Source organism: Hippoglossus stenolepis, chromosome 10 (genome assembly GCF_022539355.2).
Source record: "Hippoglossus stenolepis isolate QCI-W04-F060 chromosome 10, HSTE1.2, whole genome shotgun sequence".
Classification (NCBI taxonomy): Eukaryota; Metazoa; Chordata; class Actinopteri; order Pleuronectiformes; family Pleuronectidae; genus Hippoglossus; species Hippoglossus stenolepis.
Genome location: NC_061492.1, coordinates 635,590 through 662,424, shown reverse-complemented (window position 1 = coordinate 662,424; position 26,835 = coordinate 635,590). Strand labels below are relative to the sequence as shown.

General features: G+C 48.8%; 1 protein-coding gene across 1 annotated transcript; it reads left to right on the top strand.

Moving 5' to 3' along the window:
* The first annotated feature begins 336 nt into the window (after nt 1–336).
* On the top strand, nt 337–26,554 carry hectd1 (HECT domain containing 1). The gene is made up of 44 exons (XM_047341577.1): nt 337–566; nt 3,580–3,748; nt 3,941–4,090; nt 4,164–4,398; nt 5,386–5,613; nt 5,976–6,257; nt 6,394–6,664; nt 7,009–7,085; nt 7,455–7,553; nt 7,725–7,839; nt 8,026–8,200; nt 8,847–8,985; nt 9,246–9,416; nt 9,975–10,197; nt 10,281–10,544; nt 10,902–11,113; nt 11,188–11,334; nt 11,424–11,518; nt 11,754–11,859; nt 12,190–12,324; nt 12,916–13,055; nt 13,431–13,643; nt 13,747–13,857; nt 14,058–14,224; nt 14,414–14,590; nt 17,019–17,987; nt 18,435–18,656; nt 19,093–19,226; nt 19,316–19,472; nt 19,713–19,783; nt 20,222–20,373; nt 20,450–20,504; nt 20,596–20,824; nt 20,909–20,991; nt 21,092–21,219; nt 21,594–21,795; nt 21,949–22,086; nt 22,203–22,687; nt 23,091–23,249; nt 24,294–24,372; nt 24,473–24,566; nt 25,043–25,193; nt 25,300–25,444; nt 25,770–26,554. Exons 3-44 carry the CDS (start codon nt 3,951–3,953, stop codon nt 25,905–25,907), a joined length of 7,713 nt encoding a protein of 2,570 aa, XP_047197533.1. The 5' UTR covers nt 337–566; nt 3,580–3,748; nt 3,941–3,950; the 3' UTR covers nt 25,908–26,554.
* The last annotated feature ends 281 nt before the right edge of the window (nt 26,555–26,835 follow it).

Genomic DNA, 26,835 nt, shown 5'->3' with positions numbered 1-26,835 from the left:
TACATGTGACAGTCTTCAGTTTGGAAAACAAACAAACATACACGATGTTTTTAAAGCTTCGTGTTCTCATCACATCTTCCACTGGTGAATCAGGTCAAATGTAGGAAGAGCACATTTATATTATTAAAAAAACTATTTAGGTCTATATTTTGTATATTTATACATTTTTTTTATATTTATATATTTTTTTTGATTTATACATTTTTTTTACATTTATATATTTTTTTTGATTTATACATTTTTTAGATATATCTATTTTCTGAGGTTTCCACATGAGCAGGACACGGGGACTACTTTTCCTCCTCCAGCGGATTGGACGGAGTGTGTTCTTTCCGAGCTGGGAGGGTGGCCCTGAAGGCAGCAGCGGCTCGGCTCCATTTCCTCGGCTCTTCGGCTCCTCGGCTCCTCGCGGCGGCTCCGACTCTTCTCCCCGCTAACAGCGACATGGACGCGGCTTGAATTCACCACGACACCGGAGACACACGCAGCGCCTCGTCCTCCAGCTGGACCCAGAAGATCGTCGGTCGTTCCCCCGCAGATCGTCTCTGATCCGACGGTGAAACACGGTGAGTGCTCGATCCGCAGGTAAACCCGGAGCCAGGGGCCGGGGTCTCTGGTGGTGTTTGTCCGCGGCGGCGCTGCGGCCTCTCGGCTCTCCCGGAACTCGAGCCCCGCGGCTCTCGGTTGTGTTCCGAGGCCGCAGCGGTACTTCTCCCAGTAAGCGGATGTTACCGACTCATTAAAACACACAGGCCGGGTCCGGGCCGCTGTTCGGGGGGGATGTGTTCCGCTCTGGATGATTCACGTTTGTATTAAATGTTTATTTCAGCTCTTTGCTGGTGTAGCTAGCGTGATGCTAACCGGCTAACCTGAGCTAGCTCGTCATTTATTTCTGTGATTGACGACAAACAAACTCCGGAGTTCGTCCGAAGCTGCCGAGCTCCGGGCTTTGTGTCGGGAGATTATCCGGGACTTAACCTTTGCTAGACCGGCCTAACGACAGCGCTGTTGTCCGCCAGCTAGCTGCTAATGCCCGGAGGCTGGCAGCGGGTGACGGTACCTCGGCCGTGGAGCCTGCGGACCGGGCTGGACGAGCCCTCTGTCCGGTCACACCACCCGGCTCCCTCGCGTCGTGTCCGGACACACGAGGAGACCCGGGGTCACTCCGCTTCTCCGCCAGGTGAGGCTGGACCGTCTCCGTCGCTGAGAATCAGCCACAAACAAAGGAGGTTTGTCCGGATGAACACGGAGGAAAACAACCACCTGAACCACCACGAGCCCGTCGGTGTTTATCTTCTGTGTTTCCCACCGATCATCGAGCAAACTGCCTCCAGATGTTCCCACATCTGGATCCAAGCCTCCAGGGAGCAGGAGCGGATCAGGTCCATCTGCACCTGGTGAACTTCAGCTTAGTGTCCGTCTGTGAAAGGGCTGAGTTCCAGAACAAGTTCAGATGTCCTCACATCTGAAGACTCATTTCTTAGGTTTGATAATAATGAAGCTTCAGGATTCTTCAGCTAATAAAACCAACCAGGTCCTCGGGTGAGATGTTTGGACACTGACAGAAGAAGTGAAGGTTTTAATTTGAAATGATTGTTCTGTGTTCCTCATGGTTTACACTCGTATCATAGAAGATAAAATAACAATATTAGCTTCATCGCTAATAAAAAAATGTAAAGTCAGAAATGACCGGAGGCTCAACCGAGCTGTGACCATGTTAAAGGAGTCGAGGAGGAGGAGGAGGAGGAGGTGGGATAGACCATTATTATATTAGCTCATCATTTAAGTGAAAAATGCATCTTGGCCACACTTTCAATGAGGGTTTTAAATGTTAAACAATTAAATATGAAAATGTTTTTTTTTTAATTGATGTGAATGAATAAATATGTAACCTAAAACAAAACATCATTAGTTTTGTTTCTATACAATGAATCTATAGAGTGGAAATGTTCTGCTGACAAGAAAGAGATGAAACAAGCTTCCCAGAGAGCGAGTGGACGCGTTGATGAGGTTTCTAACACGTGACGGACGTGAAGCTGGAAGAACACAAACATCTCAGGATGAAGAAGAGGAGCCGTACACGTAGAAGACGAAGACGTCCACTTGGAAACACGAGGAGGTTCCAGATCTTCTGGTGATGAGGGCCGACGCCGGTGTGGATGAGCTGTAAACAACAACACTGATCTTTCCACAGCAGAGTTTATACGTCATGTCCGGCCTCCTGCTGCTCTACAGGCTCCGCCCCTGCTGCTCTACAGGCTCCGCCCCTGCTGCTCTACAGGCTCCGCCCCTCGCCTGGATGTTCCCACATGTTCCTGTTGTGAACGAGTCGGACCCAACAACCTGCTGCTGCTGCTTCACAAACACTAACTACAGGAAATGTCCGGTCACTGTTTACAGACCTCATGTCTGAAACGGCTTTCCCATGGATGTTAATCGATAATAAAAAAAAGTCAATTCAAGCTCTGAATGCGTCGCTGACACACGCAGCAGTTTGTAAAATATGCAGCATTGAAGAAAGAGCTGAAATGTGAGGAAAGTGATCATCAGATGTTCAGTTGGAATCATCCAAACTTTGTGTCGTGGTTTTAAAGTAACGTCCGAGCTGGTGACGTCTGTCTGACCTCAGTTGTGATTTATTAGAGTTTACCAGGTGTTTCCAACACTGGATGGACTTTACAGGTCTTGAGTGTCGCTCCTGAGAAGGAATACAAATGAAAGTGTGTTTCTGTTGGCGCTGATCGCTGACCTCAATCTGGACTCAGGACACCACGAGGGGTTGACGGGGTGAAACCATGTGACTGGCCGGCCACGCTCAGTCCTGCGGTGGTCGCCCCGGCCTGCAGGAGGATGAGGGGAGGCCAGGACACTCTGGCAAAGTTGCAACGATTAATCTGTTGATAAGAGGATCGCCCGTTTATATCCAGGCAGACAGACAGGCCTCAAATTAGGCTCTGATCAAATTAACCCGGACCCAGCAGACTCCCAGCATGCAGCGCTGCAGCGACTGAAAAAGCATCTGTTGCTGATGTTCAGCACTCGCACGTTTCAATGGAGATTGAATGTTTAACAGGTCAAAGATTAATTAGCACGTCACTCATCACCCACAGACTGTGAGTGAACCATGTGCCTGTCACTTGTCCTAAAGCGTTCTCCATCCTGCTCGTGGGTCTTCTCAGTGAACTGAACGTCTGTGGACTCTGAGTCATTTAATGAAATGGACACTGATCAGTTAATTGGAAAAATATCCTAACAAACTGCAGTTCAATCCGTTTTGTTTGGTGATGATTCTGCTGACCGTCGTCTCAGATTCACTTGCTGCTCTGCCGTGTTTCTCTGTGGCGGTGGTGCCGCTCGGAGCCTCCGCCTGTCAGACCACACGCAGGGTGGAAAGTGCCCTGTGTAACCGTGACCTCGGCCCAGTGAGCAATGAGCAAAAGATGTCCAAGAATTATCTGTAGCCCTGGATTAACTTCATAATTTAATTTCAATACTGTGTGAATTAAGCAGAAAAGACGTATTTGGTTTCACTTGTTTTTAATGTCTCCATCTCTTCCTCCCTGTCTGCTCTATTTGCAGGTGAAGCGACTACATGTCCCAGAATCCCCTTGTTAGAGTGAGTGACATCTTCCTGTGTCCGTGTTTCCTCTCTCCCTCCGTCCGGTTGGTTGGATGAGTCCCAAACACAAACAGAACTGTGAGCAGTGATTGGGCGCTGAGCCAGACCGGGTAGCCAACGGGGAGCCAGGTGAGAGTGTGTGTGTATAAACGCATGTAAACAGCTCTGGAATAATGCCCCCCCCCAACACACAGTCCTGTACAAAGACGATCGATGACAGTATATAAACACGACCAGTGACTGTGGGGATACACAACCCTAAAATGATTTGTATGTTTCAATCGTTTAACTGGACGCTAACTGTCCGTCTTGTTTCCTTAGGCTAGCCATCATGGCGGACGTTGACCCAGACACCCTGCTGGAGTGGCTGCAGATGGGTCAGGGCGATGAGAGGGACATGCAGCTCATCGCTCTGGAGCAGCTCTGCATGCTGCTGCTCATGTCCGACAATGTCGACCGCTGCTTCGAGACGTGAGTGGGTTTTTTTTGGGTTGTTTTTGTATCAGAAGTCGTACTCTGTGCCGACCGTCCATTTCCGTTCCAGCTGTCCTCCTCGGACGTTCCTCCCGGCGCTCTGTAAGATCTTCCTGGATGAGAGCGCGCCAGATAACGTGCTGGAGGTCACGGCCCGAGCCATCACCTACTACCTGGATGTCTCGGCAGAGTGCACCCGGAGAATTGTGGGAGTGGACGGAGCAATCAAGGCGCTGTGTAACCGGCTGGTGGTGGTGGAGCTCAACAACAGGACCAGCAGGGACCTGGCTGAGCAGTGTGTCAAGGTGAGGCAAGAACTCTACAGACATACCTGTGGACACAGACGGGGGGGGGGCAGTGAAATCTGTTTGTGAGGACATGTCACTGGGTGCTGTTATCAACCTGGACGGGGCCAGTGGGTCAGAGTGGCAGATAACAGGAGGTTAACTGAGGATGAGACGTGGTATTCAGCACTGATCTCAGATCAGCCTGTTTCTCTGGAGTTCCTGGAGCAGCGCCACACCACAAGCAGGAGATCCGCAACCATGTGCCACCAGGCGTTTATTAATACACATCACAGGACAGTTCTCCGCTCAGGCCTGGACTCCTGACTGATCTGTGGATGGAGTTCACCCTTCGTTTCATCTGCTTTGTGTTTTCATTTCATTCAACGTCAGACACAGAATCTGTCATCCTCTCTTTTACCGCTTTCAAACATGAACTCCGGAGAATGTCCGCATAACTGGACTTTCTCTGGAGTTTGTAGTTTACAGCACAAACTGGGGTCTCCTCCTAAAACCAAAGGCTCTGGACTCTCATTCTTCTACGTGCATGTCTCCTGTTTTTCATCCTTAGATACTTGTTTCCTTTTTGGTTTGTGTCCATCACATCTTAAAAACGTCAACAACACGCCCACTGTTAATGCTGCGGATACTCACCTGCCTTTTCTCACGTGGGCTCATTCGGACATTATCCAGAGTTTATTTTCGTGGTCTGCCAGGAGAAGCTCCCGAGACATTGGCAGTAACCGACTCGGACATTTGCGTTGTCACATACAGCCGCTGTGCAGAATGTCAGGAGTAAAGTTCAGTGCAGGTGAAAGCAGCTCGTCCTGAATTGACTGGTGTTCAGAGACAAACAATCCGACTGCAGCTCAGTTCATCACCATTTATAAAATCAAAACCCACCTGACTTAAATCTTGAAGAAGTTCCTGTTAATTCATGAAACTCTGAGTTGTCTGTCTTCATGCTGCAGAGTGTGTTCATTCAGATCTTGCTGCGTGTCTCTCCAGGTGCTGGAGTTGATCTGTACCAGGGAGTCTGGGGCCGTGTTCGAGGCCGGCGGCCTGAACTGCGTGCTGAGTTTCATCAGAGACAGCGGCCACCTCGTCCACAAGGACACTCTGCACTCAGCCATGGCCGTGGTGTCCCGACTCTGCAGCAAGATGGAGCCTCAGGACTCGTCTCTGGAGACCTGCGTCGAGTCTCTGTCCAGCCTCCTCAAACATGAAGACCACCAGGTACCATTGATGCTTCTCTGCTGCTTCAAGATATTTGTAGTTTTACTGGACAAGTTTGAGATTTTGCTTCGAAAACATGTAGAATGAAAACATCCAGAACCGACATTCAGGTTTTTGTTTCTGTCTGTTTGCTTCACTAGATTTAAATCAGTTTATCATTTCACTTTTGCCTTCGTTCAACAGACTCTGCAGATGTCAAAGATTTCATGTCATTCGAGTTACTTAAATTTAGTCCTTGAAAAATAGTAGGAATCTCCCTGTATGTTCTTATAATTACCTCCTCGATGTTTTAGCCGTGTGAGTCAGACGGTTTTGATTTCAGCTGCTGGTTTCACTCTAACCGACCAATCCCTGTGCTCCAGGTGTCAGATGGTGCCCTGCGCTGTTTCGCCTCTTTGGCCGATAGGTTCACTCGCCGTGGCGTGGATCCCGCCCCTTTAGCCAAACATGGCCTGACAGAAGAGCTGCTGTCCCGCATGGCGGCCGCCGGTGGCACCGCATCAGGCCCCGCCTCATCCTGTAAGCCGGGCCGGACCTCGACAGGTGCCGTCCCCTCAGCGCCCGACTCTAAGATGAGCAACCAGGTGTCGACCATCGTCAGCCTTCTGTCCACACTGTGCAGGGGCTCGCCGCTCGTCACACACGTAGGTCGACACATCTGAAACACCAGCACACTGAACTGGAAGTCATTTACTTATTTACGAGACAGAAGAAAAACTTTATTTCAAAGATACAGGAAGTCAATATCTTCTCGTATATTCTCTTCCCTCCCGGGTTCAGGACCTGTTGCGTTCGGCGCTGCCCGACTCGATGGAGTCTGCTCTGGGGGGAGACGAGCGCTGCGTGCTGGATACCATGCGGCTGGTGGACCTCCTGCTCGTGCTGCTGTTCGAGGGACGAAAGGCGCTGCCCAAGTCCACGGCGGGGTCCACGAGTCGGATCCCTGGCTTGCGACGCCTGGACAGTTCAGGAGAGAGATCGCACCGACAGCTCATTGACTGTATCCGCAGCAAGGACACCGACGCTCTGATCGACGCCATCGACACCGGAGGTAAGAGGAGAGAGACCAGTCAGAAGTTATCAAATCCTCTCTCACAGCCGAGGTTGTGACTGTTATTAATAACGTGTTGTGTTGAAACGTCTCCGTCATGACAGTGAGGCGGTGGAAACAAATCCTAAGACGCTTAAGTTCAAGAAAAAGAAAGTTATGAAAGAAAAGAAGTTTCATGTCTGATTTGAGTCGAGCTTGTTTATGAATAATAAATCAAAAACTTTCGTGGGTAATTCCTTTAACTGAACGGCTCCATATTCAAATTGTGCTTCTTTATATCGTCTCAGTTGTAACACGTCAGTGCTGTTTTGTCTTTGAGGACTGATAAGTGACTTCTGTTGCAGCTTTTGAGGTGAACTTCATGGACGATGTTGGACAGACGCTGCTCAACTGGGCTTCAGCTTTCGGCACGCAGGAAATGGTAAAGAAACACGTGAACACACACCGACAGAGACACCAGAACATCCGCTGACACGCTTGCTGCTTCTCTCTGGGAGTCTGGCTCTCGTTCAGCCCAACACCTAATTCTAAACTGAAATGTCTCTATATGCTCATTGGATGGATTTCCATTTATTTTGGTTCATTGTCCCTGGAGGATGAATTCTACTGACGTCTGTGACCCAGTGCCAATCGGACTTCAGATCGTGACAGTGTTCCTCTAAAACCTCATTTCTAAGCTTTTATGTGCTAAATCCTCGCTGTCGCAGCCGGTTAGCTGAACGTCCTGAACGTCCTGAGGGACATGACATCATTCCAGTCCAACCAACTACGTCTGATTTTGTTGCTGCAGGTGGAGTTTCTATGTGAAAGGGGAGCAGACGTAAACAGAGGTCAGAGGTCATCCTCACTACATTACGCTGCCTGTTTCGGACGCCCACAAGTAGCCAAGGTAACGCACACACACACACACACCCATGGATTGTATACATACTGTAAACGCAGCATCCTGAGTTTGGAGAGGGAGTTTTATTTTTCAGGTCACATGGAAACACCTGGCAACATGCTGCGTTCTCATTGGCTGTGTATATTTAAGCATGAAATTCGGTTTGTGTTTGTGCAGACTCTGCTGCGTCATGGTGCCAACCCGGACCTGCGTGACGAGGACGGAAAGACTCCTCTGGACAAGGCCAGGGAGAGAGGACACAGTGAGGTGGTGGCCATTCTGCAGTCCCCTGGTTAGTAAACCTAGAGTATTACTGTTAACTAGCCACAGCGTTCACACACCACTGAACAGGTCTAATGTGAGGTGTGATCAGACATTAACAGCAGCTCTCTTGATTGTGCATGTTGTCAGACATTATCATTGATGGGTCTTGGTTCCATTCAGCACCAGTTGAGTCCCACTAAACGTGTGTTTTCAGGAGACTGGATGTGTCCGGTGAACAAGGGGGACGACAAGAAGAAGAAAGACGTGAACAAGGAGGAGGAGGAGGGCAGCGAGCCCAAAGGAGACCCAGAGATGGCTCCAATCTACCTGAAGAGACTCCTGCCTGTTTTTGCACAAACCTTTCAGCAAACCATGCTGCCTTCTATTAGGTGAACTATTCCTTTTTGAATCGTTCTCGACTGCACACGAGATTCGTCTGGCTCCGTTTCAACCTGGTTCATTTGACTGGGAGCAGATGGACCTGCTCCGTCTAATCTTAATTCAATTAGAGCAGATGAACTGAAGGCGTTGAGTCTTGGATGGATGATTGAAGGAAAAGAGGAACAGAGCAAAAGAAACGGTCGACAATGATAGAAAAGACGGAGACATCATGTGTTAGAGCTGCGCTACACATCTGTCTGTCTGATCCAGCTTGAAGTAAACTTGGCAGGTTGATTGGCGGCAGCGTCGGGACTTATGTTATTGATTATATTGATATTTTTTGTATCTGTCAAAGGTCAAAGGTCAAGCCCACAGCCAGGGGTCAACATTTTAGCATAATGCTAATGCAGGGGAAGTACATTGGTAGGGCCCTTAACTCAGTTTCAGATTAGTAAATATTTACACATGTTCTTCTCCAGCTCTGATTATTAACAGCTTCACCACACAAAATAAATATGTCAGGTCTGACTCACTGAGACTCATCACTGATCTCCTTCTTCTTAAAAGTTCAAACTCTTCATACCGGTATAGAAAGTTTTAGGAGGATGGAGCATCTCTGAATGTATTTATTGTTTAATGTCTGTCTGTTTTTAGGAAAGCCAGCCTGGCTCTGATCAGGAAGATGGTTCACTACAGCAGTGAAGTGCTGCTGAAGGAGGTGTGTGACAGTGAGACGGGACACAACCTGCCCACAGTGCTGGTGGAGATCACAGCTACCGTCCTCGACCAGGAGGTAACGACCACAATGATGACAACTAAAACACTGTGTGAAAATGTATGACGTGATGATGTCACCAGGTGCTTGCGTGATGTCACCTCTCTAGAAGCTTCCTACAGACGGTTGTTGTCGATTCATCAGCGAAAACTAAATATCTCAAAGAAGAGAATGAAAACATAAGAAGAGCGGGAATGAACTGAATGTTTCAATGGTTGAAATTAATGATGGTGACACACTAATGACACTGTGTGTGTGTGTTTGTGTGTGTTTGTCAGGATGACGACGACGGCCACCTCCTGGCTCTGCAGATTATACGAGACCTGGTGGACAAAGGTGGAGACGTTTTCCTCGATCAACTGGCTCGACTCGGAGTCATCAACAAGGTGTCCACTCTGGCAGGACCGGCATCTGATGACGAGAATGAGGACGAAGCAAAGCCGGAGAAGGTGGGGGGGGGGAGTGTGTGTGTTGCTTTGAACGATGACAAGAGGCTTCAGATTCTTCTTTCCTTTGAGCGTATTCAGTGTTTGAATCGATCATTGTCATTGGTTGCAGTAGCCACATAATTTAGGTGCACCCAAAAATGTTCATGTTGGAATGCAACAATACACATATTAACCCTTTCTTGGCAGTTCCTATATACATTGGTAATTTCTGAATTGGATTCATGTCCGATTCACATGGTTTCGATATAATGATTCAATTCAGGATAATTGCTTGTGCAATACCAATTTTGCTTGGATATGTGCAAGGAATCCTCTAAACTTATACATTATTAATGGATCCAACCATCCGAATGTTCCCCACGTTTTCGTTAAGAAGAGTCGAGGATGGTTTTGAAGATCCCATTGAGATAAGATATCTCTTCTGCCAGGGAGACCTGGTAAAGATGGGCAGCGGTGATTTCTCAAATTCACAGCTGCAGAGAATATGATTGAGCTTGGAAACATGTTAAGAATGTTATGAGCAGAGGAGAACATGAAGGGTGGTTGTTTGTCCTGCAGGAGGAGGAGGTGCAGGAGGATGCGAGGGAGGTCCAGCAGGGGAAGCCGTATCACTGGAGGGACTGGTCCATCATCAGGGGGAGGGACTGTCTCTACATTTGGTCGGACGCTGCCGCCCTCGAGCTCTCCAACGGCTCCAACGGCTGGTTCAGGTTCATCCTGGACGGGAAGCTGGCCACCATGTACTCCAGCGGGAGCCCAGAGGGGGGCTCCGACAGCTCTGGTACAAACAACACACTGGTGACACACTCATTGATATCTGGTCGTCTTTGTAGCCACGACTGATGTCGTTTCATTGCCCCTCAGAGTCTCGCAGCGAGTTCCTGGAGAAGCTACAGCGGGCGAGGAGTCAGGTGAAGCCAGTGACGGCCAGTCAGCCAATCCTGTCCAGTGTGGGCCCCACTAAGCTGACTGTGGGGAACTGGTCCCTGACCTGCCTGAAAGAAGGAGAGATCGCCATCCACAACTCAGACGGACAGCAGGCCACCATCCTGAAGGAGGACCTGCCGGGCTTCGTCTTTGAGTCCAACAGGGGAACCAAACACTCGTTCACTGCAGAGACGTCTCTAGGTGAGTCCCAGCGTGATCGGACCAGACTCACAGGAGCTTCACACTGATCTGAGGATATTCACCATCTAAAATAACAACTTTACTATTGTAGAATTATGACTTTATTCCCATAATATTATAACCTTATTCTTGAAATCTCAGATTTTATTTCCCCCTTTAAGTTGCACTTGCAGTCTGACGTAGATAAGAAGTGAATGTTCTGTTTGGTAAGAACACAAACTGCTGAACGGAACCCACAGAGACCGACGGCTTTCATCAGCTGCAGGAGGTTCAGTGTCTGAGCAGTGGGACTGTTTAGCTCCAAGGTGATGATGTACTTTCTGATGTGTGTGTGTGTCTGTGTGTGTGTGTGTGTAGGCTCTGAGTTTGTCACTGGCTGGACGGGGAAGCGAGGCAGGAAGCTGAAGTCGAAGCTGGAGAAGACGAAGCAGAAGGTGAAGAGCATGGCGAGGGAGCTGTACGACGACCACTTCAAAGCTGTGGAGAGCATGCCCCGAGGAGTGGTGGTCACCCTGAGGAACATCTCCACGCAGCTGGAGTCAGCCTGGGAGCTGCACACCAACAGACAGGTACTGACACACACATACACAGGTACTGACACACACAGGCGGGTACAGACAGTAAATGGGTTTTGTGTTCACAGTGTATTGAAGGGGAGAACACGTGGAGGGACCTGATGAAAACGGCTCTGGAAAACTTGATCGTGGTTCTGAAGGATGAAAACACGATTTCTCCGTATGAGATGTGTAGCAGTGGCCTGGTCCAGGCTCTGTTCACTGTCCTCAACAACGTGAGTGGTCTCTTGAAAACCAGTGCGTCCCGTCGGCATGACGTGGGAGCGTCTGTACAGGTGTTCACATGTTGTTTGTTTTCCTGCAGAGTGTGGAACTGGACCTCAAACATGATTGTAAGCCTTTAATGGAGAGGATCAATGTCTTTAAGGCGGCTTTCAGCGAGAACGAAGACGATGAAAGGTGAACAACCAGTCAGCTGATCACGAGTTGAAGAACTTACACCTTTGGATTTTACTTGATGGTCTGAAGAGTTAAACATGAATAATAATGTTGGGTGTATTTGAACCCGCTCACCCGGCACTAAGACTTTTTGGTGGTTATGAAGTTTGTTGTAATTTGGCGTTAAGGTCAAGTTAAATCTGTCTGAGCCGTGAACTGACAAGAGGAAGAGTTTGACCTGTTTCTGTGTTTGCAGCCGACCAGCTGTTGCCTTAATCCGTAAACTAATAGCTGTCCTGGAGTCGATTGAACGTCTACCTCTGCACCTGTACGACACTCCAGGATCCACATACAACCTGCAGGTGAGTCGCAGTGTGTCCTGGGCCTCAGGTAGAGGGGAAATGGTGTTATCACTATTATTGTGGTCTGCACGCCCTGTTTATCCAGAAACATGAATTCAGCCCGTTGTTATAAATATCTGCTCTAAGTGTGAGTGAGGAGAAAAGAGCAGAATCTGTGTTGCCTGTGACTCTGACTCGGTTTCCAACCTGCTGGAAATCGAGTCAGAGTCTGAGATGTGTCTGCGAGCCTCTCGGATCGTGTCTTTGAAGAGTTCAAACAAAGTGACTGGCGACTTCGTGTTTCTGCTCTTCGTGTTTCTGCATTAACTCCGGTGTGTCTTTGTTCCTCAGATCTTGACGAGGAGGCTGCGTTTCCGTCTGGAGCGAGCGCCTGGAGAGACGGCTCTGATTGACCGGACGGGACGAATGTTGAAGATGGAACCACTGGCCACTGTGGAGTCGCTGGAGCAGTACCTGCTGAAGATGGTGAGGACACACAACACAAACAGCAGACAGGATTTCTCTTCCATTAATACTGTATCTCTGCTGATGTGTCTCTGTTGTGGGCAGAGAGCAGCACTGACTTTCATCAGCATCACATTTCAATCCTCACATCAACGTATCGTCAGGTCACTTTCTGCTGGTTTTAGTATCATCTTTTATTTCAGGAAAGAAAAAGAACATCTGTTGCAAGTGGCACAAACGATAAAACATGTTTATTTTTAATCTTTAATTGTACGTTTCCTTTTTAAATTCATCAGACATTGAACTTTTTACAACAAACAATACAACTACAGTACGTTACAATATAAATCAGTATCGGTACCATATCACACAGCCAAACTTTATTCAACAGTAGTTAAACACTATAAAAGTTGGCGTGAAGCTAAGTCAGCAAATCAAATCTGTGAAAATAAAACGTGACTCTCAAAGAAAATGTGTCAGTTTTTGATCAGTCATCAAATTTCCTATTTTCCCATCTCCCACCTGACGCTGAGCACCTCATGGGAAACAGTCGTTCTAAACTCGTGGACAATCCAGCATGCTGTTAATTCCCTGCACCTCTTCGTCCTCTAGGTGGCGAAGCAGTGGTACGACTTCGAGCGCTCGTCCTTCGTCTTCGTGAGGAAGCTGAGGGAAGGTCAGACCTTCACCTTCAGACACCAACACGACTTTGACGAGAACGGCATCATCTACTGGGTTGGAACCAACGCCAAGTAGGTTCAAGCCTTTATTTGTAATAAGCCTTCTTTAGGACCAGTTTTACATATTTTCTACATTACATTAGATTTATGTCAAACAATGGAGGCCGTGTCCGATTTGATCCTGCATGTGCGTTTGTTTGCTTCTTTGTGTTTCCAGACAAAGAAGTTAAACCTACTACTTTACTCATAGACCCAATGAATACAGACTTTAACTGATTATTCACATAATTCTGTTGTGGTTGAAGTTATTTGATATTATTTTAGTTTTACAGGGTGAAAGGTTTTTAATCTAGAGTTTATTGTCTCGGGCACGAGGACTTAGAGAGAATCGTCACAACTGGACTCGGCTCTTTCTCTTCGATTTGTATTCACTCATTTGTTTTGCAGGACGGCGTATGAGTGGGTAAACCCCGCCGCCTACGGCCTTGTGGTGGTTACATCATCAGAGGGGCGTAACCTTCCCTATGGGCGGTTGGAGGATATCCTGAGTCGGGATAGCTCCGCCCTCAACTGCCACACCAATGATGACAAGAATGCCTGGTTCACCGTCGACCTCGGCCTCTGGGTCATTCCCTCGGCTTACACCCTGAGACACGCCAGGTAAATAAACGTTCAGCCTGAGACACTCCAGGTAAAAAAAACGATATTAGGTAAAGGCGCGACAAACAGCCTGTTCTGATTGGCTGTACTTTCCCCCCCTCAGGGGTTATGGCCGCTCCGCGTTGAGGAACTGGGTGTTTCAGGTGTCGAAGGACGGTCAGAACTGGACAACGCTCTACACTCATGTAGATGACTGCAGCCTCAACGAACCCGGGTACGACTCCTTGTTTCACTGAATTCATCCCATGTTCATTTTATTGTTGCACAGTTGTGACGAAACACCAGGAGGCGACGTGGACCAGTTCTTACTCAGGAGCTCATATTTACAGAAACTGAGCTCTGACTTGAAGTCAATCCACAACCCAGAGGGTCTGTGGATTGGTGATGTGTTAAAGTAAAACTGTGTTTCTACAGGTCGACGGCCACGTGGCCTCTGGACCCGTCCAAAGAGGAGAAGCAGGGCTGGAGACACATTCGGATCAAACAGATGGGCAAGAACGCCAGCGGTCAGACTCACTACCTGTCCCTGTCTGGCCTGGAGCTGTACGGCACGGTCACCGCCGTCTGCGAGGACCAGCTCGGTAAGGACAACCCTATCGTCACTTTCACGTTGAGTATGGGTGAGGTGATCATTTTTCTTGCTCTAAATACCCACTAGAACCACATGTGTTATTAAACCAGGGAAAGTAATCAACAAATGCAGGTTTTCAGTGTCCAGCTGTTTGAAGAAGTCACTGAGCTGTTTGTCTTTCTCTCTCTCTGTGTCTCAGGTAAAGCTGTGAAGGAAGCGGAGGCAAACCTTCGTCGCCAGCGGCGACTCTTCCGCTCCCAGGTCATGAAGTACATTGTTCCTGGGGCGCGGGTCGTCCGTGGAATTGACTGGAAGTGGCGAGACCAGGACGGAAACCCAGCTGGAGAGGGCACTGTCACTGGAGAGGCTCACAACGGTAAGAAAGTTCTCCTTAGAAGATGAAATGTGTTGATTGATGTTTCAGCTCCAGGCGACGAGGACTCGAGAAGCAGCAGGTTGAACTTGTATTTGAAAGTGTGATTATGTCCCATGGTTTTGTCGTCTTAAAGTTTCCATGCTTCGGTTCACAGGCAGATATTTATTCCAGAACATTTTGAATCTGTAAACCTGTCTTTTTATTTTCATAAAGTTCAGAATTCTGTGTCTAAGAACCTTAGCTTTTCAAATGTAGAGTAAACTCTGAGTCACTGCGTCAAAGACTGAGGAGAATGAGCCCAGATCCAGGACCAGTCTCGATGGGAGGTACAGGGGGTCGAAGTGAATCACATGAAGCAGCACCAAAGATTCTGCAAGATTTATCCATATGCACACAAATTAAAAACCATGTTTATAAACTGATTTGAAATTCCCAGTGTTTTTCTCGTCCTGACTTTGACGACCTGCCAAACATCCGCTCACTGTCACTAAAGTAGTTGTTCGTGTTAAACGAGGATATAAAGAAGGAGTCCGATCTTCTCCACAGCCAGTGATTGGTTACGAGTCGAGGAGCCGACAGCATGTGATGCTCATCAAAACACTAAGATCCAACCGACGCTTCTTCTTCACATTCTCTTACATACTCAAGGTCACGTGCACACACAGGGTTTTACTTTGAAACGACCTCCGTTCACTCGAGTGTTTCTGCTCAGAAACAGGATCAGACTTTCATGTACGCTGGTCGTGGTGTAAACAGGAAGTAGATTGCAGTGTTTCCACATTAATCATGTGGACTGTGACGCCTCGCCAGACTGTACTTTCCTTTTTCCACTTCTCGTAACAACATGAGAACATAAGAGATGTGTTGGTGTTGAGTAGCTGTTACTCAGAATCTGTTGCACGTGAGAGCCACGTTCCTGCGTTCACGTCTTCTATCGCTGTGGATTGGATGAATTCTGTGGGAGACGCTGGGTTGTCTCCTCTGCAGTTGGTTGCTTAGTTACAGAAAATACTTTGAACGGCGATGGTAAAAAGTCAGAGCATGATTGGAGGTGAGATGTTTGTAGCTACTGATCCTGCCGATCAGCTGTGGAGGCGTAACTGTTGTTACCATGTCAACCAGTAACACTGAATATTATGACACTGTCTCAACACACGGATCCCAACAGGTCACATGGACAGTCGTCGTTATCGATCAGGTCTGATCGATAATCCTCCATCTTTACCTCCTCCTTTTCCTACTCCTCTGCATATCCTCCTCCGCCTCGTCTCCCACTTTCCTCCTCCACTCCTCTATCGCCTCCTCTTATTCACCTTCATCTTAAGCTCCTCTTTATCTTAGTTTCCTTGTTTTCTCCTCGTCATCTCCTCCTCCTCTTTATCTTAGTCTCCTCTTCATCTTCTCCTCCTCCCTCTCTTTTTCTCCTCCTCCTCTCAGTGTTTGTGTTTAGATCTGATGTCACTGAGTGGGACAGCAGCTCAGTTGATTTATCATTTTTATGAATCATAATCCAGGATGATCGTTGTTGATTCTCACTTTTGATTTATTTGTGTTGTTGCTTTGACCGTTTTGTGTTTTGCAGGAATAGTTTCTACTTTTGTCATTTTCTGTGCCTGTTCATATTTTCCTCATCGCTCCACCTGGACAGAAATCTCCACAGGTGGAATTTTAAAGTGTTGGAGTTGTTGCTCTTTAAAGTCCCAGTGAAACAGCATTTTCATTTTCAGAGTGACAAAACTCTTTTTCAGATATCTAACCTATATATGCATTTATATGTATTAGATGTATAATGATTTTCAAATATATACATACACCTAAAATATAATTTATATATATATAATAAATGAATAAAGCCAAAGTATCAGTTGACATGTTGAAGCCATGGACAGTAGAATTATTGTTATTCATTATAATTTCAGTTGACGTAGCTCCCCCCCCCTCTTCATTCACCTTCGTCCAGTTGCACGCGTCCTCTGGTCACGTTTTAAGACTTTCATACTAATATATAGATAATCGGGAAGTTGACACAAGCAGGAACATCCGAGCTTTATAAACACATGAAGACAGAAGTGATGAAATCTGAAAATGAAAATGTCCGACCACCAGTTGATGATTCCATAAACTATATAAAAACGCTGCTGTTGCTGCTGAAACAGAAAATCTCACCTGAGATTAGAATTCACTGTATTTGAACCACATTTGGACAAATTAACAAATGAGGCGTTGCTTTACTTTAAATGGACGATTCATGTTCGTGCTGTGATCTGGTCCAGTGTGGAGCTGCTCTGACTGTAAGCTGCTTCTCTGCTCTGAGTCTTCCTCCCTCTACCACTCTGTCTCTCTCTCTCTCTCTCTGTCCGTCTATCTCTCTCTGCCGGGTCTCTGACATCCATCCGTCCGTCTCCCTCCTATCTCTCTGTCCATCCAGGCTGGATTGATGTAACCTGGGATGCTGGCGGCTCTAACTCTTACCGTATGGGCGCTGAAGGGAAGTTTGACCTCAAGCTTGCTCCAGGGTACGACCCTGAGTCGGCTGCCACAGCGCCGTCACCCAAACCTGTCTCATCCACTGTTTCAGGCCCCGCCTCCTCCACGGTGGGACCCTCCGTGACGCCAGCAGCCATCGGCGGCACGACTACCACCACCTCCTCCTCATCGTCTTCCTCGCACCAGCAGTTGTGGAGCAGCCTGGTGAAAAATAACTGTCCCGATAAGGGCGGGGCCACGTCACTCGGCGGGGCCAGCTCGTCCAGCAGGAAGGGCAGCAGCAGTTCCGTCTGCAGCGTCGCCTCCTCCTCTGACATCAGCCTGAGTTCTTCGGCCGGGCTGCCGGGTTTGGGGGGTCTGCGGCTAGAGAGGAGGGCTGAAGGGCTGCTGCTCGACCAGGGCTCCGGAGCGGGAGGATTAACGGGTTCCGACGGACAGGAGCCGATTGTCGTACTGTCGTCTGCGGTGGAGGGCGGATCCGGCTCGGCGTCCAGTTCTGGCACGCTCACTGCCGACACGCCCGCCCCTGGAGACGAAGCCAGAAATAAGGACTCCTCCATGGCAACCATCGACCCAGCAGCAGCCATCTCCATGGGGCTGGTGAGCGTGAGCTCCCCTGACGTCAGCTCAGTGTCGGAGTCTTCGAGCAAGGACACGCCTTCCCAGAGGCCTCTGTGCTCGGCAGCTAACGCCCGGCTGTCGGTCAGCTCACTGCTGGCCGCCGGCGCTCCCATGAGCTCCAGCGCCAGCGTTCCCAACCTGTCGTCCCGTGAGGCCAGCTTGATGGAGTCCTTTGTCCGCCGTGCACCCAACATGTCGCGCACTAACGCCACCAACAACATGAACCTGAGCCGCAGCAGCAGCGACAACAACACCAACACGCTGGGCAGGAACGTCATGAGTACAGCCAGTGAGTACTCCAGCATTACTGCACTGATACTACATGGAAACTACAGTATTACTACATGAAGCTGCTGAATAAAACCCTCAATGTTGTTTCTGACAGAATTACCAACATTTACAAAAACTCTCAGCCTCTGAAGCAGATAGACTTATATCTTTTATAACGTTTCTCTTACAGTCATTTTTTTAAAGGGTTTCACCTGAGCCCAGTCAAACATAGTAATCATCACTTCATCCAGCTGTTAAAATACCTTATTATGGTATTGGAACAGCTCTGAAGAAGCTGATCTCTGCATTCAGCTTCTCTCAGACAAAAGGAATCAGACCTGAGACCAGATCCAGTGTGGGTCTCCTGTCTGTGTCCTGCAGCCAATCAGCAGCTGACTGGATCTGAACGAGCTTCCCCTGCTTCCTCTGGTTTCTGACCGACTAACTGCCCTTTGTTTGTTTGCAGCTTCTCCTCTCATGGGCGCTCAGAGCTTTCCTAACCTCACCACCACTGGCACCACCTCCACTGTTACCATGTCAACCTCCATAGTAACCAGCAGCAATAACGTAGCCACGGCCACCACTGGTTTGTCGGTGGGCCAGTTGCTAAGCAACACCCTAACGACCAGCCTGACGTCCACGTCCAGCGAGAGCGACACGGGCCAGGAGGCTGAGTTCTCTCTCTATGGTTGGTGAACACACAGACACACACAGACACACACACACACACACACGTTCTCCAACACCTAACCTTAATCATCACAACTAAAGGCCTAACCTAAACCTGCCCCCCCCCCTGCTTCAGCTGACCTAACTCAGAGAGCAGTCTAACAAACTAAATATATCCATGTCTACAACTGAGTTTTGGTTTGAGCGTCAAAATAATGTTCATCAGTTCCAGATCAGCTTAAACAAACTCAACTTTTCTGTAAAATATGTAGATTCCAAAGTCATTCTGCTCAGTTCAGATCTCTACAGCTTCTGGTTGATGTTTAAAGTTGTGAAATTATATGAAATAAGAAAACCTGCAGACATTCATTTTCTTTATGATGTTATATTTGGAAAAGGTGAGGGTCAAACCTGAATGATTTCATCCACATTAGCTCTCATCCAATGTCCTGCAGACTTCCTGGACAGCTGTCGTGCCAACACGTTATTGGCTGAGCTGGATGACGAGGAGGACCTCCCCGAGCCCGACGACGACGACGACGAGAATGAAGACGACAATCAGGAGGACCAGGAGTACGAGGAGGTCCTGGTACAGAAACGTCTTGTATTATGGGTTTTACATTAACGGTAACTGGAAGTAAGGATTAGTTGGATGAGTGTGTCACTGCCATCCTGCAGGAGGAGGAGGAGTACGAGACCAAAGGAGGTCGCAGGAGGACGTGGGACGACGACTTCGTCCTTAAGAGACAGTTCTCTGCTCTGGTTCCCGCCTTCGACCCCCGACCAGGAAGAACAAACGTCCAGCAGACCACCGACCTGGAGATCCCCCAACCCGGTAACACACACACACACACCACACCACACCACACCACACACACACACACACACGTCCTAGTTTTATGATTTTGTTTTGTAAAATGAGATAATTCTATGTTGATTTAAATAAAAACATTTTTTTAACTTCTATCTCAAATAGAAACCGTCATTGACTCGCAAAGCAAAACTTTCCAGGTTCCTACTTTAGCTGATTTTTGAGTTTGACTGTTCTGAACTCATCTCGTGCTTTCTGCTTCAGGAACTCCTCGTTCGGAGGTTCAGGAGGAGGTGGAGTGCGCTCCCTCTCCTCACCTCGCCCTCACCCTCAAGGTAAGGCAGTCAACACACAGGGACTCACTTCAGACCCTGAAGCTTGTAAAAGGAAACGTATCAACTGTCGAACTATCTGAGATTCACTCGAGCTGTCACTAGTGGCTCATGATGTCACAGGTACCAAGCTGTGATTGGTTCCCCACCATCGTGTTGTCATGACAAGACTTCCTGACTGTTATCACCCTGACACGATCTCCTGAGACATAAACACAGCGAAGTCCAAAGCCGTTGGTCGCATCCCCCTCTTGTCACGGGGGAACGTTGCCTATGAGGCGTTGAGGGCTTTAATTCGCAGGGAGCATTTTCCATATGTTCATCTCTAGTTTTGTAACGTTGACCTGAACTCATCACTGACAGGAAATAAAAACATAATGACAGAATCCCAGAGAGTCTGTCATTATGTACTGGTCTCATGAAGCCCGTGTGTTGATTCAGGTGGCCGGGCTGGGTACGACCAGGGAGGTGGAGCTTCCTCTGTCCAACTACAAGTCGACCATCTTCTACTACGTGCAGCGACTGCTGCAGCTCTCCTGCAACGGATCCGTGAAGACGGACAAACTGCGACGCATCTGGGAGCCGACGTACACGTAAGAGGCGGCGACGCAGATCTGAACGTGAGATTCACCTTCTCAGATGTTTGAGGTTTTACTGTCTGTCCTGCAGGATAATGTACCGAGAGCTGAAGGACGCCGATAAAGAGAAGGAGAGCGGAAAGATGGTGACTCGCACGTTACAACACGCACTGATTGTCTTTATATACAGCCATGTTTCATCACACACCTGACCTCTGACCTGTTCCCCTCCTCCAGGACTTCTGTGAGCACAGTATCAGTGTCGGGGGTCGTTCTGGCGGTTTGAGCCCGAGTACAGTATCAGCCAATCAGAGCAGTGAGATCCTGGGCGTGGCCAGGGAGGCGGCCCAGGCGAAGGCAGGCTGCAGCCAGAACGCCTGCGGCGTGGAGGACGTCCTGCAGCTGCTGCGTATCCTCTACATCATTGGAGGAGACGTCACCTCCAACCCTCGCTCGCTGCAGGAGGGTAGGAACACACATGATCTTTGTTTGAAGCACACGTCCTGATGTTGTGGCAGTTTGGGATTTATTGTTTTTATTTTGTGTTCAGATATCGACGAGCTGCAGTTCAACGCGTCTCCAGAGGAGTTCACCAGTAAGAAGATCACAACCAAGATCCTGCAGCAAATCGAGGTCAGTCAGCACATGATGCTGCAGGAGTTCATCTGTGGTGACGGTGGTTTGATGCCCGTTGTTCCAGGTCTTTGAACTTGTTTATTTCTCTGTTTCCCAGGAGCCTCTGGCTCTGGCCAGCGGAGCGTTGCCCGAGTGGTGTGAACAGCTCACCTCCAAGTGTCCTTTCCTCATCCCCTTCGAAACCCGACAGCTCTACTTCACCTGCACCGCCTTCGGAGCGTCCCGGTGAGCCTGAGGGACAGATCCTCCCCTGACCCCTCCCCCTTTCCCCCAGTGAGCCGCACTGAAGAGGCCGGACACTGAACATAACGCAGACGTCGGTTTGGAACTGACCGGGGCCTTAAAGTCCTTTGTGGCACAAACCAAATAGAAAATTCAAGAAAAACTGTTCAGTGAAATCCAGTTCACAGTAGAACCTGAAGATGGCGCTCACATTATAGTTTGGAGACGCAACAAATCTACCATCGTTCATTTAATGATTCATTCACTCGGTTTCTTTTATATACTATTAGTTGTGGGGTTTTAAATTTTATGTTTGTTTCATTGTATTTTTTCTATTTATTTCTATTTCCTCTGACCTCTGACCTCTGTGTCTGCAGGGCGATTGTGTGGCTGCAAAACCGACGGGAGGCGACCATGGAGCGCTCCCGGCCGTCCACGACAGTGCGGCGGGACGATCCTGGAGAGTTCAGGGTGGGTCGCCTCAAACACGAGCGAGTGAAAGTCCCCCGTGGGGACGCCATGATGGAGTGGGCGGAGTCTGTCATGCAGATCCACGCTGACAGGAAGTCTGTGCTGGAGGTGAGAAGTGTTTCCACATTAATAACTGAGGGAAACGATTTCTACTGAGAAAGACGTGTAAGACATGAACATGGAATAATCAGGCTTGTCTGTGTGTGTCTGTCTGTCTGTGTGTCTGTCTGTGTGTGTGTCTGTCTGTGTGTGTGTGTCCAGGTGGAGTTTCAGGGCGAGGAGGGAACAGGCCTCGGTCCGACTCTGGAGTTTTACGCTCTGGTGGCTGCCGAGTTTCAGAGAACGTCTCTGGGAGTCTGGTTGTGTGACGACGACTTCCCCGACGACGAGTCACGACAGGTCAGACTCACAGATCAACTGATAAGATGTGGGAGGTCAAAGGTCAAAGTCATATAGCCGCCGGGTTGTAACTAATCTGTTTTTATTATTAACCCTTTAAAATGTGTTGGTTTCAGGTGGACCTGGGCGGTGGTCTGAAGCCTCCTGGTTTCTACGTGCAGCGCTCCTGTGGTCTGTTCGCTGCCCCGTTCCCTCAGGACAGCGAAGAGCTGGAGCGCATCACCAAGCTGTTCCACTTCCTGGGCGTCTTCCTGGCCAAGTGTATCCAGGACAACCGGCTGGTGGACCTGCCCGTGTCTCAGCCGTTCTTCAAGCTGCTCTGCATGGGAGACATCAAGTCCAACATGAGCAAGCTGCTGTACCAGTCCCGCAGCTCGCCGCATGGTCACGACCCCGACCGGCCATACCTGCATCCCTTCCTGCTGCTGTCCGAGGTGCAGTCGGAGGCGTCCACCGAGGAGAGCCAGGAGACGTATTCCGTGGGCAGCTTCGACGAGGACTCCAAGTCCGAGTTCATCATGGACCCACCCAAACCCAAACCACCGGCCTGGTACCACGGCATCCTGACCTGGGACGACTTCCAGCTGGTCAACCCCCACAGGTCAGAACGCCCTTCTCCTCTTTCTCTTTATTTCTTTGCTCTTTTCTTTGTCCTTTTTTTTGAAGGAAGTAGTGAAGGAGAAAAAAGTAGAAGAGGAAAGGAGGAAATAAAGATGAAGAAGAGGGAGGGGAATGACAAAGATGAGGAAAGAAGGAAAAGAAGGGGAAGTAGAGGAAGTAGGAAGAAAAGAAAGGGAAGTAGAGGAAGTAGGAAGAAAAGAAGGGGAAGTAGAGGAAGTAGGAAGACGTGGAAGAAAAGAAGGATGAGTTCTTCAGTTTCTTCTCCCTCCACTTGGTTCAAACAGCCACACAAGTTAAACCAGAGTTGAGTTTGAATCTGCAGCGTCTCGCTCGACCTGCGGACGCTGAGAACACGTTTCATCTTCTCTGCTTTTGTTCCACAGAGCCAGTTTCCTGAAGGAGGTGAAGGAGCTGGCGGTGAAGAGGAGGCAGATTCTGGCGAGTAAGAGTTTATCTGAGGACGAGAAGAACACCAGACTGCAGGACCTGATGCTGAGGAACCCGCTCGGCTCCGGACCCCCCCTCTGCATCGAGGACCTCGGGTAAATCACACAGAGCGCCTGACGCCAAACACGGGGTCGCCATGGTAACGCTCCCCATGGGCTCTACATCAGGTTATAGACAAAAGAAATGGAGACACAGAGAAACATCAGAAAGTAAAGACGAAAGTTTAGATACATCAGAATTCTGGCTGTGATGAAAGATGACTGGTTTATATGCTGATGTCAGAACACGTCACTGTTCAGTCAGAAACTTCCTGCTTCATAGGAACCTCGGGGTCACGACCCGAAGCAGCTTCAGGATATTTCTTTCAATCGCAATAAACACAATAAACACAATAAACGTGTCCAAGCCTGAGATGAAGCGAGCAGAACCTGCAGTCAGGATCAGTTTATTGAGTTTGACTTTGAACTGCACATGAAGTATGATGACCTGATATCAGTGAACTCTGGATACTGATGTTACATCATCTCGCCATAGGGGCACGAGTTGTGTTCATCAGTGCAGCTGAGAACAGTAACGTGTATTTTTGAGAGGACGCATAAGGAATAAGAACTTCCTGCTGTGACCCTTTGGAGGCTCTGGACCTCCAGGTGGAACCGCATGTGAACTTAAATAAGACGCACTCAAATTCACTGTGTGACGGAGAAGATGGAGTGTGTTCATGTGACGCTGGACAGTGGTGAAACGTCTCTGTCTCTCTGTCTCTCTCTCTGTCTCTCTGTCTCTCTGTCTCTCTCTCTCTGTCTCTCTCTCTCTCTGTCTCTCTGTCTCTCTCTCTCTCTCTGTCTCTCTCTCGTCTCTCTCTCTCTCTCTCTCTCTCTCTCTCTCTCTCTGTCTCTCTCTGTCTCTCTCTCTCTGTCTCTCTCTCTCTCTGTCTCTCTCTGTCTCTCTCTCTCTGTCTCTTCTGTCCTCAGTCTCTCTCTCTCTCTCTCTCTGTCTCACTGTCTCTCTCTCTCTGTCTCTCTTTCTCTCTCTCTGTTCTCTCTGTCTCTTCCTCTCTCTTCTCTTCTGTCTCTCTGTCTCTCTCTCTCTGTCTCACTCTGTCTCTGTCTCTCTGTCTCACTCTGTCTCTCTCTCTCCAGGTTGAACTTCCAGTTCTGTCCGTCCTCAAAGGTTCACGGTTTCTCTGCAGTGGATCTCAAAACCAACGGAGAAGACGAGGTAACGACGAGTGTCTGACGCTGACGAGCAGGAGGTGTCGCTTGTATAAATGTTAATACTGTGTGTGTGTGTGTCTCTGTGTGTGTGTGTGTGTGTTCAGATGGTGACCATGGAGAACGCTGAGGAGTACGTGGAGCTGATGTTTGATTTCTGTATGCACACTGGTATCCAGAAACAAATGGAGGCGTTCAGAGGTAAAACACTCGTCACATGACTCGACTCGTTTCCTGTAGAAAAGAAATGAGAGTGAAATTCAAACTTCTCCTCCTCTCCTGTGTCCTCTCCTCCTGGTTCCTCTCCGTCCTCTCCTCCTGGTTCCTCTCCTGTGTCCTCTCCTCCTGGTTCCTCTCCTCTCCTCCCTCTCCTGTGTCCTCTCCTCCTGGTTCCTCTCCTCTCCTCCTCTCCTGTGTCCTCTCCTCCTGGTTCCTCTCCTCTCCTGTGTCCTCTCCTCCTGGTTCCTCTCCTGTGTCCTCTCCTCCTGGTTCCTCTCCTCTCCTCCTCTCCTGTGTCCTCTCCTCCTGTTCCTCTCCTCCTCTCCTGTGTCCTCTCCTCCTGGTTCCTCTCCTGTGTCCTCTCCTCCTGGTTCCTCTCCTCTCCTCCTCTCCTGTGTCCTCTCCTCCTGGTTCCTCTCCTCTCCTCCTCTCCTGTGTCCTCCTCCTCTCCTCCTCAGAGGGTTTTAACCGAGTCTTTCCGATGGAGAAGTTGAGCTCCTTCAGCCATAAGGAGGTCCAGATGATCCTCTGTGGTAACCAATCACCTTCCTGGACTTCTGATGACATCGTCAACTACACTGAACCAAAGCTGGGTTACACCAGAGACAGGTATGTACACACAATACACACACAGACACACAACACACACACACACACACACACACACACACACACACACCTGAACCTTTTCCTGCTGCTGATGTCTGCCCCCCAGTCCCGGCTTCCTGCGGTTCGTCAGAGTTTTGTGTGGGATGTCGTCGGACGAGAGAAAAGCCTTCCTTCAGTTCACCACCGGCTGCTCCACGCTGCCCCCCGGTGGCCTCGCCAACCTGCACCCCCGCCTCACCATCGTCAGGAAGGTAAACGCTTTCTTCTGCACACATGAACTGAGCAACAGCTGCCAATCAAAGATGATTGGCAGCTCATTATTCATGTTAAAGGTTTGTGTTCACATGCGATGCGTTTAAATACCCTGACGGACGGTCACAGCAGCAGCATCGACGACACGCACGCACGCACCGCAACACACTCGTTTCTCAAAACCGGATTCTATTATAAACGACAAATTCTAATGATTGAGTCAAACTTTATTTCCAACTAATTTAAAGACGGCCTCTGATTAAAACATTAAGTGATATTAGATGTAAATGTCAATCAACAGTGGTTTTGTCCCCCCCCCCCCAGGTCGATGCCACAGACTCCAGTTACCCATCGGTCAACACGTGTGTTCACTACCTGAAGCTTCCTGAATATTCCTCTGAGGACATCATGAGGGAGCGTCTGTTGGCCGCCACCATGGAGAAAGGCTTCCACCTCAACTGACCGCCGCCGCCGCACTGAGCATGCTCCTCTAGTCTGTCGCCGCCCGCTGCGTGATTGACAGATCAGCCAGCTGATCCGAGCCAGCCTGACTGCTGGAGGAGGAGAGGGGGGGGGGGTCTCATGCAGATTGAAATGAAGCTGCCTCCTCACATCCTCAACACCTCCTTCATCTTCATCAGCAGCAGCACCCTCCTCCTCCTCACCCACCTGAGCTGCTGTGTGTGTGTGTGTGTGTGCTGACCTTCCTCCTCCTCCTGGTTTGACTCGTAGCTTCAGTTTTCAGTTCCTCCTCCAAACAATCACCGCCCCCGTTTTTGTTTTTATTTTTTGTTCTTTTGCTTTTTGTTTTCTGTGTGTGTGTGTGTGTGTGTGTGTGAGAGACAGTTTTGGGGTTGTTTCTGGCCGGCTGTAGGGGTCAGAGTGCATTTGGTGTTTTCTTTTATGATGAAGCTGTAGAGACAGAAACACTGGTCGTGTGCGAGGCACATGGAAAGAGAAGAAGACGTGTCAGCTCTGCTCTCCTGTATTTTCTTTGTATATTATAAACATTTATTTAACTCAAGTTGCAGTTTGAGGTAAACAGATATTTTCAAATGTGTATGCTCCAAAAAAATAATCATTAAAATGTTTGCAAAGTATGAAGTAAAGCTGGAGTCCTGTAGTTTGTGGAGGGAACCTTCGTCTTTCCAACGCTCAGATCTCACCCTGAACTAAACATGGGAAACAAGCTGAGCGCCTCAACCTGGATCCCCCCCGAAATTCTGTGATCTGCAACTTACAAGAGAAAGTATTGATATCAAAACCATTCAGGACCCGTCCCTTTGGCCTGGGGCCTCCAAACGGACCTGGAGTCAGCAACATAATCTGTTTTCACACATGAAGTCTGTTAAATAGCATCCGTCACGAGTTAGAAACCTCAACACGTCCA